Source organism: Somniosus microcephalus, chromosome 3 (genome assembly GCF_052327205.1).
Source record: "Somniosus microcephalus isolate GS21.2 chromosome 3, FLI_Smic_1.0, whole genome shotgun sequence".
Taxonomy (NCBI): domain Eukaryota; kingdom Metazoa; phylum Chordata; class Chondrichthyes; order Squaliformes; family Somniosidae; genus Somniosus; species Somniosus microcephalus.
Window position 1 is genome coordinate 91,995,334 of NC_140989.1, and position 14,953 is coordinate 92,010,286.

The window sequence follows — 14,953 nt, forward strand, 5'->3', positions numbered from 1 at the left end:
TTGGTGACCCCGAATGTCGGCGGCCGAAGCCCCCGACTCACGTAGCCCTACAGAGGCCAGCAACGACCCGACGGCAGCCAGCAGCAGCCCGATGTCGGCCGGCGCCGCGTCCTTGAAGCTCCCCACCTTCTGGGAACACCAAGCACCAGCTTGGTTCGCGCACATGGAGGCCCAATTCACCCTGCGCAGGGTTCAAGACGATGAAGAAAGGTACCTCCACGTAGTCTCAGCACTAGCAAGCTCCACCGCCGCCAAAGTTCTCGACCTGCTGGGGAACCCACCACAGACCGGCAAGTACTCAACCATTAAGGGCCGCTTGCTGCAGGCTTACGGCCTGTCCGGGGAAGGAGAGGGCCCGTAGGCTTCTTTCACTACCAGACCTCGGCGACTCTACCCCGACCCAGTTGATGAGCCGGATGCTTGCGCTCCTGGGCTCTGAACCGCAGTGCTTCTTGTTTCGGGCCCTTTTCCTCAGCCTGCTTCCTCAGCAGGTACAGACTGCCCTCGCGGGGTCCCCGCTCACGGACTGCGTACAACTGGCAGCCGCCGCGGACAAAGTCTTCGCCGTCGCCCAACTCGGCTGTGCAGCCGCGAGGCTCCCCGACACCACCGAGCGCGCGCCGCCACGCCAGGCCGCAGAACTATGCTACTACCACGCGCATTTCGGCCACAAGGCCCAACGCTGCAGAGCACCCTGCTCTTTCGATCAAACCAAGATGGCCACCTGGCCCAACGCGCCAGCCCCGCGCCGCCGTCTAGGCCCGCTCGACCGCACCCCCGCCGCCACGATGGCCATCGGCACCGCAGGTAAACTGCTGTACATAACCGACTCCCTTTCAGGGTGCAGATTCCTTTGCGACACCGGAGCCCAATGCAGCATAATTCCTGCCTCCCAGCTCGACATCCAGGCAGGCTGCAGCGGCCCACCCCTCGTGGCGGCAAATGGCGCAGCCATCGCTACTTTTGGAAAGCGACGGTCCGAGGTTCGTTTCAACGGCCAGCGATTTACGTGGGATTTCGTGACGGCCTCGGTGGCACATCCCTTGCTGGGCGCTGACTTTCTTTGCGCCCACGGACTCCTGGTCGACGTCCGCGACAGGCGCTTGATCGACGCAGCAACTTTCGCTTCACTGGCCTGCCAGCAGAACAACAGCCCGGCCCTCGTCTGGTCCTGCTCTGCCCTGGCGGATGACGACTATGCCCGCCTACTCGCAGATTTCCCGAGGCTCACACAACCGACCTTCTCAGCCGCGGCAGCCAAGCATGGTGTCGAGCACCAGTGTTCGCCCGAGCCAGACGCCTGGACCCAGCCAAGATGGCGGTGGCCAAGGAAGAATTCGCCACGATGGAGAAACTGGGCATCATCCGCCGCTCGAACAGCCCCTGGTCGTCCCCCCTCCACATTGTGCCCAAGCCGGCCGGTGCCCCTGCGGCGACTACAGACGGCTCAAGGACGCCACCGCGCCCGATAGATGCCCCATTCCGCACATCCAAGACTTCTCGGCACACCTAGCAGGAAAGTCCGTCTTTTCCAAGGTCGACCTGATTCGCGGCTACCATCAGGTCCCCGTCCACCACGCAGACGTCCAGAAGACGGCGGTCATCACCCCCTTCGGACTGTTCGAGTTCCTGCGCATGCCCTTCGGGCTCAAGAACGCCGCACAGGCCTTCCAACATCTCATGGATTCCGTCCTACGGGACCCGAGCTTCCTGTTCATCTATCTGGACGATATCCTTGTGGCCAGCACCAGCAAGGCCGAGCACATCGCGCATTTGCGCTCTCTTTTCCAGCGCCTCAGCCAACACGGGCTAATCGTCAACCCGGCCAAATGCCAGTTCGGAGCAGCCCAAATTGACTTTCTCGGCCACAGAATCTCGCCAAGGGGAGCCATTCCCCTACCTTCCAAGGTGCAGGCGGTGGCGGACTTTCCCCAGCCCACCTCGGTCAAGGCGCTGCAGGAATTTTTGGGGATAGTCAATTTCTATCACCGTTTCGTGCCCAAGGCCGCCTCACTCATGCGCCCCCTCCACGAAGCCACCAGGGGCAAAACGGGCAAAGACCAACTCACCTGATCCAGCGAGATGGCGACAGCCTTCCACCAGACCAAAAGCGCCTTGGCCAACGCCACACTACTAGCCTACCCCATCCCGGGCGCCAAGACCGCCCTCACCACGGACGCCTCGGATTATGCCGTCGGCGCTGTCCAGCAACAGTGGGTCGAAGGCGCGTGGCAGCCACTGGCATTTTTCAGCCGACAGCTGCGCAAGAACGAGCAGGCCTACAGCACGTTCGACAGAGCGCTCCTGGCCCTGTTCCTGGCAATCCGGCACTTCCATTTCCTCCTGGAAGGCCGGCCGTTCACCGCATTCGTGGACCACAAGCCGCTCACTTTCGTCATGGCCAAAGTAACCGAACCCTGGTCCGCGCGCCAACTCAACTTCATCTGAGTTCACCACGGACATCCGCCACGTCGCTGGCAAGGACAATTTGGTGGCCGACTGCCTCTCAAGACCCTCGCTCTACGCAGTGCACCTGGGCGTCGACTACGCCAGCATGGCGAGAGACCAGGCCGCCGACGCGGAGATCCAGGCCCTCAGGACGTCAACCACCAGCCTCACTCTGGCCGACATCCACTTCCACGCAGCCGGCACAACCCTCCTGTGCGACGTCTCAGTCCCCTCGCCTAGGCCGGTCGTCCCATCCGCCTGGCGCAAGCGAGTTTTCAACATCATCCACGGCCTCTCACATCCAGGGATACGTGCGTCTCAGAAACTCATGTCCGCCAAGTTCGTCTGGCCTGGACTCCACAAGGATGAGACTGGACCAACACATGCGTGGCGTGTCAGCGCGCTAAGGTCCAGCAGCACACCAAGGCGCCATTGGAGTGTTTCCCGGTGCCCGAGAGGCGTTTCGACCACGTCCACGTCGATCTGGTAGGCCCCTTGCCGCCGTCGCACGGTTTCACACACCTGCTCACGATCGTCGACCGCACCACCAGATGGTCCGAGGCGGTTCCCCTCACCTCCACCACCACGACCGACGTCGCGCGAGCATTCGTCTCGACATGGGTGGCCCGGTTCGGCGTGCCGACCGACATATCCTCGGACAGAGGCCCCCAGTTCACCTCCCACTTGTGGAATGCCATCACCGCCGGCCTCGGCACCAAGTTGCACAGGACAACAGCCTACCACCCACAGGCCAACGGGCTCTGCGAGCGCTTTCATTGTTCCTTGAAAGCCTCCCTCCGCGCCAGCCTGGCCGACACCAGCTGGATCGACAAATTACCCTGGGTCCTCCTGGGATTGCGCACCGCGCCCAAAGAGGACCTCCGCGGCCGAGTGGGTCTACGGCCAACCGCTCAGAGTACCAGGCGACTTCCTCCCCCTGACAACGGAGCCGTGGTCGGCCGCCAGACAGCTTTCCCTGCACCAGGACGCGGCCCAGCAATTCCGTCCAGTGCCCACTTCGCAACACGGCCCGCAGCCGTCCTACGTGCCTCGGGACTTACGACATGCGGAGTTCGTCTTCGTGCGCCGGGACGCGCACAGAGGCCCGCTGCAGGCACCATACACCGGCCCCTTCTCAGTATTGGAGACGGGGGACAAAGCTTTTCTTATCGACGTCGGCGGGAAGCCGGACCTTATTTCAATAGACCGCCTCAAACTGGCACACCTGGACCTCAGCTTCCCGTTTCATCCGGCTCTTCCCCCACGGCGGGGCAGACCTCCCGCGTTGGCGGCGGCCCCACAAGAGGACCAAGACACGCCAGAACCTTACTTCCCGGCCGCCGCCCCACCTTCGCCGGCAGCCCGTCCAGCCAGCCCACCGGCAGACCAGCCGACGAACCAACCGGCCGACCTCCCAGACAGCTCTCCTCACACGCCAGATGGCTACTACAGCCGCTACGGCCGTTTGGTCAAACCTCCGCAGAGACTGACTTTTACAGTTAATGAGGATTCTGGGGGGGGCGTATGTGGCATTGCCACATTGGGGAAACACTGTATGTAGATAAACCTGTATAATCCCCTTTTAACTGCTGTATTCCCCTCCCCCCGCAAGACAGTTGCAAGCTGAGAGGAATAAGGCATGTTCAGACTTGCCTGCTGCTGAGAGAAGGAAAACCAATCAGGTTCCAGCAGGTGACCAATCCGTGAGTCATCACAGGCTCGCGGGCTTTACGAATTCAGTACTGTATTGAGAGAGTTGGAGTAAAGACCTATTTCTTGTAGCTCGCTGTGTTGCCTATTTCTTTACGCGGGAGACTGTAGTCTCCCACAACCTCATCCTTACCAATCTATCTGTCGCAGATGTGCCTGTCCATGATAGCAGCGATAGGAATGATCAAGTCCCATCTTCACACTGAGGACACCCTCCATTGTGCAGTGTGGAACTACCACCATGCTAAGTGAGATAGATTAAGAATAGATCTAGCAGCTCAAAACTAGGTATCCATGAGATGCTGTGGGGCATCAGTAGTAGCAGGACTGTATACCACCACAATCTATAACCTCATGGCACAGCATATGCCTCACTTCTTCATTACAATCAAGCCCGCTGACCAACCTTGGTTCAATGAAAGAGCATGCTGGGAGCAGCACCAGATATAGCTGAAAATGAGGAGCCAACCTGGTGAAGCAGCAACACAGGACTAAATACATGCTAAACAGAGATAGCAGCATGCTATAGACAGCTAAGCGATCCCAAAATCAACAGATCAGGATGAAGCTCTGCAACCCTGCCACATCCAGTGGTGATTGGTGGTGGACAACCAACGGGAGGAGGAGGCTCCATGAACATCCCCATCCTCAACAATGGTGGAGTATAGCCCGCAAGCGCATAAGACAAGGCTGAAGCATTGGCAACCATCTTCAGCCAGAAGTCCTGAGTGGATGATCCATATCGGCCTCCTCCCAAAGTCTCCACCATCACCAATGCCAGTCTTCAGCCAATTTGATTCACTCCACGTGACATCAAGAAACAGCTGAGTGCACTGGACACAGCATAGGTTACAGGCCCCAATAACATCCTGATTATACTGCTTAAGGTTTGTGCTCCAAGGCTAACCACGCCTCTAGCTAAGCTGCTCCAGTACAGCTACAACACTGGCATCTACCAGACAATATGAAAAATTGCCCAGGTATGTCATGTCCACAAAAAGATGGGCAAAGCCAACCCAGCCAATTACCACCCCATCAGTCTAGTCCCAATCATCAGCAAAATAATGGGAAGAGTCGTCAAAGCGCTATCAAGCAGCACTTATTCACCATAATCTGCTCACATATGCGGAGTTTGGGTTCTGCCAGGATGATTCGGCTCAAGACTTCATTACAGCTTTGACTCAAACATGTACACAAGTCCAGGCACTAACCATCTCCAACAAGAGAGCTTGACCACCTTCCCATGACAATCAATGACATTACCATTGCCGAGTACCCCACCATTAACATCCTGGGCGTCACCATTAACTAGAAACTCAACTGGACCAACGACATAAACTAGAGCAGATGAGAGCCTGGGTATTCTGGGTACTTATAACAGTGGTGTTATGCCATGTGGGCCATTAGGACCACTGATTTATGGGAACTGAATAAGTAAAATTTTGTTTTTACTATGTCACTCTGCGATTTTTGTTGTTTTTGAGATCAAATTCCCAGATTCTGTTTATTATTCTGTAAAAACGGATATATAGGTTCCTTTACCTACTTATTCAATTTTATCCCCAACTGTTTCTAAAGCTGAGGATACACATCAAAAGGGGAATGCAAGATATAGCAGTGAAGGTAGGTACCTGGGGGAATGGGAATTGTCTATGGCCTGCTGAGAGAACAGGATTGAGGGCTTGATGCTTTTTCTATGTTCCATACTTCCTTATGTTCTGCTAATTATCAGATGATCATCACTGGAAAACATCAGTGTAAAGTGATGTCATCATACTTTGATACTTACGTAGCAGTTTCCTCATGACTTGAGCAATCGCTTCCCTGTAGTTTTCTCTTGAAGGATCTAAATCAGAAATTACAGTATAGGTCAGAGATGGAGCCAGGATTTTACACCAGCAGCACAATTGCACTTTTGTTTAGTTTCAGAAGCAGGTCTATAGCAGGCACAACAGCAGGAATTTTGGTTTTATGTTGGGATGCAATCTAAATGCAAAATCAGGAGATGAGATGCACTTTGTTTACAACAGTGAAATTAAATTCAGAGCCAAATTACACCAGGCTCCTCACACACATCTCCCAGCAAATAGGAAGAAGCTGACCCCCTCAGTCAGGGAAGGTGTGGCACAGGAAGACTATACAGTGTGGGGGAAAACAACCGGTTTTGTGTATATAAGTAAAGGGGGAAATACTTTAGCCATCTGGGTACATATATATCCAAGGTTTCTACAACTTTTCTTCCTACAGTATTAATTTCATAGGAACTGGTTCTGAAGCCTCTATATACTTGATACTTATCTGATCAATGTTGTATAAAATAATTTGAAATAAATCACTGTGTATTCTTTTATACCCACCATGCACAAATCATTAAGCACAACTGCAAAGAGAACTCTCCAGTTACCAGGTTCAATTTCTCAAGCAAACAAAATTATTTTCTAAAAGATTTCAGTGAGCAGAATTTGCATTGCCTACATATTCACTGTTGCAATGGTCCAATGAAGATAATTTCCATCTCATCAACTCTGACATTAGAAACACAGAAGTACAATCTTACACCAGTGTTCGCTTCTTAGAAGCTTTACATGAAGAGTTTCCAAATATGGAATTTACTATGAATCATTTATATTTGGAGTTACGGAAATCAAAACTGAAAAGTGTGCATTTGTGAAATAGAACTAATTATTTTACTACATACCATAATTAACACCAGTACAGAGTTTGGTCTCTTCCAAAGACATCAAAGTTGGAGCCCTGCATAAAAATAATTTCATCACCCATACAAAGAAAATGCAGCGTCACATTAAATCTGAATATTCAACTTAAAAATGCATTTTTAAATACGTTAACATAGCTGATCTGTATCTTAACTCAATCCACCCGCGTTGGTTCCGTAACCCTTAATACCCCTGCATAACAAAAATCTATCGATCTCAGTTTTGAAATTTCCAATTGACCTTGCCTCAACGGCTTTTTGGGAGGGATTGGGGGGTTAGAGTTCCAGAATTCCACAAACCTTGGTGTACAGAAGTGTTTCCTGACATCACTCCTGAACGGCCTTGCTCTAATTGTAAGGCTATGCCCTCTTGTTCTGCATCTACCACCAGGAGCTACTCTCAGGCTGCCTCTAATTACCAGTACTGCTACTTTCAGAATTTTCTCCATGTTGATAAGTTTGCCAGAGGTAAGGACTTTACAAAAATGTGTAAAAGTGCAAGAGGTGATATCTCTCTGTGCTATGTGTGTCGTTTCTTTTGTTAATTACACACAAAATATGTAGGTGTATAAGATATTAAAATAATCTCAAGAGCCAATGATGTACTAAACTGGGTATTCCATTAAAATAATTGCCCAAATGTGTACTCCACTTGCAGTGATGCTAATTATCTGGATAATCCTGTGCTCTACAAGAAAACTCTTTGCTTTTAACACTGTCTTTGTTTTAATATTTCCATGCATACTCAAGGTATGTTGAAGCAGCGATTGATTTTTCTGGATATTGCCGTGAAACAATTCAACCGTCTTGAGGCCAAGAAGAAAATACACAGGGTGATCTCAATGAATAAATACACAGCCTGGTCTGAACAGAGTAAGCCGATTTTAGCATAGCAAGTGCTATAATTAGCCTCAGTCTCCCTACTAGAGATTGAGGGAAATAAGCTGGGCTGCCATTCCTGAATGATATCCAATTGTCCTGAATAGAATGGTATGTACAGACAGCATACAGTGACAAGGTTCAACTGTGATGCCTACAATAGCCAAATAGCCTCCTGATACTTTATTTTAGTTCACACATGAAGAATTGACCCTTGGGTGAATTTGCAGAAGGCAGCCAGCACTTGTAGAACCATAACCTACCATAAATCAGGAGAGATGGGGAGGAAATTAAAGGGAAAAATGGAAAGAGCAAGCAAAGGGATTCAAATGCTTTTAAATGAAAGACAATTCATATTAGGCATGAATTTCCCTTACAAGCCACGTATGGGTTCGCCTCCCAGGAAAGGCAACAGGCTCCCTGAGCCCATCAGGCAGTTCTGGACAATACATAAACTCTGGTGTATGTCATCTCTGTTGGGGGACAAAAGAAAAATATATTTTTTAGAAGCATAAATATTCACCTTAAAAAATACACCAATTTGAAGCATGCTCTAGCACATATCTATGTTTAAGCAAGAAAATATGTTTTTCTTTTTATAAATTGCTGTTTTTTTCCTCTGGGTTCTGAAACATTGTGATTTAAATAATATTAAGACACATGAAATGCAGGCTCTGCCGGTACTTCTGCCAAATTGACCTTTTTTGAATTTTTTCCAAATGGCTGCAATCTAAATATAAAGCTAAGAAGTCACACAACACCAGGTTATAGTCCAACAGCTTTATTTGAAATCACAAGCTTTCGGAGCGCTGCTCCTTCTTCAGGTGAAGTGAAGAGTTGCATATAAGCACAGCATATATAGTCAGAGTACTGCCAGATGATTATAGGTAATCTTTCTAACTGCCCTTTATCACACCTCGGCAGAGAGATAATCACAGCAATCACAGGTGTGAATGGTGTCTGATGCGCTATCAATTACTCAAAAGACTGAGGTTAAGCGAGTAACTAACAGGCTTTTATTAACAAGAGAATGAAGGTGTGCCTCGAGTGGTCGACCAGTCCAGAATACAGAGGGACTGTGGAGCAGTCACCTTTATACATGGACTCGTGGAAGGAGTCAGCCGAGGCATGTACAGACATGTACACAGTGGAATACAAACACCCACACAGGCAAGTATAACTGGTTTACCACATTCACCCCTTGTTTAAAAATGAGTCCGGCGGGGCGAAGTGTATTAAAAGTTTGTGTATTGGAGTCTCTCCGGAGGTCTTGTCTGCCGCTGTGATCGACGTGGCGACGGCAGGGGTAGTGAAGCTTCCGGCTTCGAGTCCCGCGTAGGCTGGGGCACTGGTGTGTAGTCCTCGTGGGTGTCGAGCGGGTCGCGGGGCCCAGGCGTGCCGTCTGCTGGGGTTGGATATTGGGTTACTGGGGCCCCCGAGGGTGCGAGGTCTCGTATGGAGACTGTGTCCTCCCGCCCGTCCGGGTACGCAATGTAAGCATACTGGGGGTTGGCGTGGAGGAGGTCGACCCTCTCGACCAGGGGGTCCGTTTTATGGGTCCTCACGTGTCTTCTCAGTAGGACCGGCCCTGGGGACGTCAGCCATGGCGGTAGCGATGTCCCCGATGTGGACTTCCTTGGGAAGACAAACATTTTCTCATGAGTGGTGGCGTTAGTGGCAGTGCAGAGCAGTGACCGAATAGAGTGGAGCGCATCGGGGAGCACATCCTGCCAGCGGGAGGTCGGAAGGCCCCTAGACTTTAAGGCTAGCAGGGCGGCCTTCCAAACTGTCGCATTCTCTCTTTCCACCTGTCCGTTCCCCCGGGGGTTGTAACTGGTGGTCCTGCTTGTGGCAATACCCCTAGCGAGCAGGTACTGGCGGAGTTCGTCGCTCATAAACTATGAGCCCCGGTCGCTATGGATATAGCTGGGGAAACCGAACAGGGTGAAGAGGTCGTTCAGACATTTAATGACCGTGGCACTGGTCATGTCCGGGCAGGGGATGGCGAACGGGAAACGGGAGTACTCATCAATAATGTTGAGGAAGTACACATTGCGGTCGGAGGAGGGGAGAGGCCCTTTAAAATCGACGCTCAGGCGCTCGAAGGGGCGAGTGGCTTTTATCAGGTGAGCCCTGTCTGGTCTATAAAAGTGCGGTTTGCACTCAGCGCAGACTTGGCAGTTCCTGGTCATGGTCCTGACCTCCTCAATGGAGTAAGGCAGGTTGCGGGCCTTGATGAAGTGGAAGAACCTGGTGACCCCCGGGTGGCAGAGGTCATTGTGGAGGGCCCGCAGTCTATCGATCTGCGCGCTGGCGCAGGTGCCACGCGATAGAGCATCCGGGGGTTCATTGAGCTTCCCGGGCCGGTACAAGATCTCGTAATTGTAGGTGGAAAGTTCGATTCTCCACCTCAAGATCTTGTCATTTTTGATTTTGCCCCTCTGCTTGTTGTTAAACATAAAAGCAACTGAATGCTGGTCAGTGAGCAGGGTAAATCGTATTCCGGCCAGGTAGTGCCTCCAATGACGCACAGCCTCCACAATAGCCTGGGCCTCCTTCTCAACAGCGGAGTGTCTGGTCTCCAGGCCCTGGAGGGTTTGTGAAAAGGCCACGGGTCTCTCCGCCTGATTAAGGGTAGCGGCCAGGGCAAAGTCGGACGCGTCGCTTTCCACCTGGAAGGGGATGGATTCGTCCACTGCGTGCATGGTGGCTTTGGCAATGTCTTCCTTGATACGGTGGAAGGCTAAGCGGGCCTCTGCCGTCAAGGGAAAAGAGGTGGACTTGATCAGCGGACGGGCCTTGTCCGCATAGTAGGGGACCCACTGGGCGTAATAAGAGAAAAACCCTAGGCACCTCTTCAGGGCCTTCAGGCAGTGGGGGTTCCATAAGGGGACGCATCCGGTCGGGGTCGGGACCGATGACTCCGTGTTCCACAACACAGCCAAGGATGGCGAGGCAGGTTGTGCGGAATATGCACTTCTCCTCGTTATACGTCAGGTTCAGGAGTTGGGCGGTGCAGAGGAATTTTGAGAGGTTTGTGTCATGGTCCTGCAAGTCATGGCCGCAGATGGTCACCTTGTCCAGATATGGGAAAGTGGCCTGCAATGCATTTTGATCGACCATCCGGTCCATCTCCCTTTGGAAGACGGAGACCCCGTTGGTGACGCCAAAGGGAACCCTAAGGAAGTGATAGAGGCGGCCGTTTGCCTCAAAGGCAGTATACTGGCGGTCCTCAGGGCGGATAGGGAGCTGGTGGTACGCTGATTTCAGGTCAATGGTCGAGAAGACGCGGTACTGCGCGATCTGGTTGACCATATCAGCTATGCGGGGGAGTGGGTAAGCGTCCAGCAGGGTGTAGCGATTTATTGTCCAGCTGTAGTCGATGACCAGGCGCTGCTTCTCGCCGGTCTGAACGACCACAACCTGGGCTCGCCAGGGGCTGGTGCTGCCCTCAATAATCCCCTCCTTCAGGAGCCGCGCCACTTCGGTTTTAATGAAAACCCTGTCCCCGGCACTGTATCGCCTGCTCTTTGTGGCGATGGGCTTACAGTCGGGGGTGAGGTTAGCAAACAGTGGGGGGGTGACTCAGTGTGGAGAGGTTGCACCTGGTGCACGGCGGGCAGTTTGGAAGCTGCTGGCTGCGGACTGTGAGTGGGGGGGGGGGGGGGGAGGGGTCCACCGTACGCCATCGTAACACTTTTAAGGTGGCACTGAAAATCTAACCCCAGTAGAACGGCAGCGCAGAGGTGGGGCAGGACCAGAAGTTTAAAATGATCGTACACAGTCCCGTCTACTAAGAGTGTCACCACGCAGTAGCCGCCAATGTCCGCCGACTGGGACTCGGAGGCCATAGAAATCCGCTGGTGCGCAGGCAGGACTGGGAGAAAGCAACGTCGCACCGTGTCGGGGTGGATGAAGCTCTCCGTGCTCCCAGAGTCAAAAAGACAGGTTGTTTCGTGACCATTTACCTTAATGTCCATTGTGGACCGGGCCAGTTGGTGCGGTCTCGCTTGGTCCAGCGTAACCGGGGCCAGCGTAGGGGTCGGTGTGTCGCTGCGGGTATCAGATGAGGCGGTGTTGGGGGCCTGCTGCGTCCCGGCTGGCGTCCAAGATGGCGGCGTCCATGATCCCCATGTGGCTGGAGGCGTCCAAAATGGCTGCTGTTCCGGTGGTTCGCACATGGCTGGGGAGGCCCAAGATGGCGACCCGCACGGCCCACACGCGGCGCTGCTGGGGTTCGGGGTGGCTTTGGCCCTGCAGGCGCTGGCGTAGTGTCCCTTCTTCCCGCAGCCCGAGCAGATCGCATTTTTCGCCGGGCAGCGCGCTCTGGGGTGTTTGGCCTGGCCACAGAAGTAGCATTTCTAGCCTTGGGACACTGCTGCGGTAGTTGGGCCGTTGCTGGGATGTGGCTGGGGTGGCACGGCGCTATGAGACGGTCCTACCGTGTCCCAGGCTGTCGTTCCCCGCGGCGTCCACGGTGCAGAGGAGTAGGCATCCATGCCCCGGTAGGCTGCGTCCAATGATAGTGCGAGTTCAGAGGCCTTGTTGAGGTCGAGGTCATTCTGCTCCAACAGTCGCTGTCGGGTGTAATTGGACCTGTGGCCCGCTACAAAAGCGTCCCGGATAAGTTCCTCTGTGTACACGGCGGCCTTTACATCCTTACAACCACAGGCCCGGCCAAGCACAGACAGTGCCTGAAGGTATTCCTCGGTCGATTCCCCAGGTTGTTGTTTACGACTCCCCAGGAGGTGCCTGGCGTACACCTCGTTCACTGGGCGCGTGTACTGGTCCTTGAGGAGCTTGAGAGCAGCCGTGTACGAGGTCGCGTCCTGGATGACCGAGTACGCTCGGTGGTTCACTTTGGAGGTCAGGACATCCAGTTTGTCCTCATCCGATTTGACCGTTGCAGCGGAGGCGATCAGGAATCTTTCAAAGCACCTAAGCCAGTGAGCAAACTTGGTGGATGCGTCCGCCTCCCGATGGTCTAAGTCCAGGCATGCCGGTGTGAGGATCTTCTCCATTATAAAAATCTTGTTAATAAAATTGATGCGCTATCAATTACTCAAAAGACTGAGGTTAAGCGAGTAACTAACAGGCTTTTATTAACAAGAGAATGAAGGTGTGCCTCGAGTGGTCGACCAGTCCAGAATACAGAGGGACTGTGGAGCAGTCACCTTTATACCTGGACTTGTGGGAGGAGTCAGCCGAGGCATGTACAGACATGTACACAGTGGAATACAAACACCCACACAGGCAGGTATAACAGTGGTTTACCACAGTGTCCAAACAGGTCAGTCAGGAAAACATTACATCAAAGAACAATGAGGTGGGGTCACTCATGAGGATGACCTCAACCGGGATCTGGGGTTTATGTCACGCTACATGTAGCCCCACCCGACGTAGAGTCATCCAGACTCGAGTAGTCATTGGCTTGTTCTCTCTACACAGATGCAGCCGGACCTGCTGTGATTTCCAGCAAAAAAAATAGGTTTTTGTTTGTTTTTCCATACAGGCCCCAGCATCTGCAACATTTGACCCCTTGTGACTCCACCTCATTGTTCTTTGATGTAATGTTTTCCTGACTGACCTGTTTGGACACCATTCACACCTGTGATTGCGGTGATTATCTCTCTGCCAAGGTGTGATAAAGGGCAGTTAGAAAGATTACCTGTAATCATCTGGCAGTACTCTCTGACTATATATGCTGTGCTTATATGCAATTCTTCACTTCACCTGACAAGGAGCAGCGCTCCGAAAGCTTGTGATTTCAAATAAAACTGTTGGACTATAACCTGGTGTGTGACTTCTTACATTTGTCCACCCCAGTCCAACACCGGCATCTCCACACCATAAATATAAAGAGTTGTCATAAATAAACGCTTTTGGCCCAGAAATTCGGGTCGAGGGCTTCCTGCGGGTGCAAGCCCCCGACCTGCACTTACCATGCGCGTTGGCCGTTGAGCTGTGGGCCCCCGTGGAATTCCGATCCTGGGCCTGCTCCAACTGCTGGCGCGCAGTGCTTGCGTATCCCAGGGGCGCAGTTAGTTCGATGCATCCCCTGGGATCACGTGGGCCATGGAGAGCCAATCGGAGCAGGGAATGCTCCATTCATAAGTTTGACAGGAAGAGCTGTCAAAACTTAAATACTACGGCCCCAAAACATCACAATCTTCAAATAATTTTTTTAAAAACATCACATTTTTTAAATAAACTATAAAATACATGAAATAACTATTTTGAACAATAACTTAAATTTGAAAAACTTAATTTTATTTTCTAACGGGGCTAAAAATAAACTTACCCTTCTTTAGAGTATTTAAAAATAATAAGCCTGTGGAAAAAATGTTTTAATTTTAATTAATTCACCACTTACCTTGTAAAAAGCAGGCCTTACGACTGCTTTTTAAATGTGTAAATTCTGCAGACTTACCCTCCCGGGAAAACCTGCAAAGAAAACCTAAGTTCGATGCGCATGCGCAGCCTCTCCTGCGCACGCGTTCAACCTCTGAACCCCTTCTTTGAGTACGGTGTTCAGTTCTGATCACCGAGACAGAAAAGGAGATAGGTAAACATTGGAGGCAGTTCAGAGAAAAGCCACAAAGCTGATTCTGCGCATCAGAGATGAGGAAAGACTAGAAATATTTTGGCCTTCCAACCTCAAAAGTAGGAGACTTAAAGGTGATCCTATAGAGGATCTTGAGATAGCAAATGGTATAGAAGAGATAAATCCATTAAATTTTGTCAAACAAAATTGCAAGAGTCCAATAAGGGGGCACAGGTTCAAATCAGTGAAAGGCAAATTTAGGACTGACCATAGGGTAGCAGTGGCGGTGAAAACACGAGTTATTGAAGAAACAATTGGTTGTCACAATGGGTGTAGGGAGGAATGGAGCACTCCTTCTAGAAGCCAGGTGAAAATTAATATTAAAACCAAAATGGAAGAAAAGAAAGTGCAACCAAAAAACTTTAAAATTATTTAAATGTATTTATTTTAGTAGAACTAGTTACTATCCATGGCGATGCACACAGTGAGCGAAGACCAGGTACAGTCTTCAGGCGAGGTGGGGATCGAGGGCAGGGAACATTGGACCAGGGTGTGCAGATGCAGGATTTTTAATATTTCGCTGCTGGGAAAGAACATTCACACTGCCATCAGGGGCTACAGGGTGCAATTATAGCACGACAAGTTTACATCAGAGG

At 51.7% G+C, this 14,953-nt stretch overlaps 1 protein-coding gene across 2 annotated transcripts in view; it reads right to left on the minus strand.

Moving 5' to 3' along the window:
• LOC147121204 (proteasome activator complex subunit 4-like) overlaps positions 1 to 14,953 on the minus strand; it is a 187,606-nt gene that overhangs the window by 87,432 nt on the left and 85,221 nt on the right. For both annotated transcript variants that reach the window (XM_085981336.1, XM_085981335.1), the window contains 3 exons: positions 8,131 to 8,226; positions 6,857 to 6,912; positions 5,948 to 6,004 (listed from right to left, as the gene is read on the minus strand). In XM_085981336.1, coding sequence (XP_085837462.1) covers positions 5,948 to 6,004; positions 6,857 to 6,912; positions 8,131 to 8,226 — 209 coding nt within the window. The remainder of the gene's footprint in view (positions 1 to 5,947; positions 6,005 to 6,856; positions 6,913 to 8,130; positions 8,227 to 14,953) is intronic.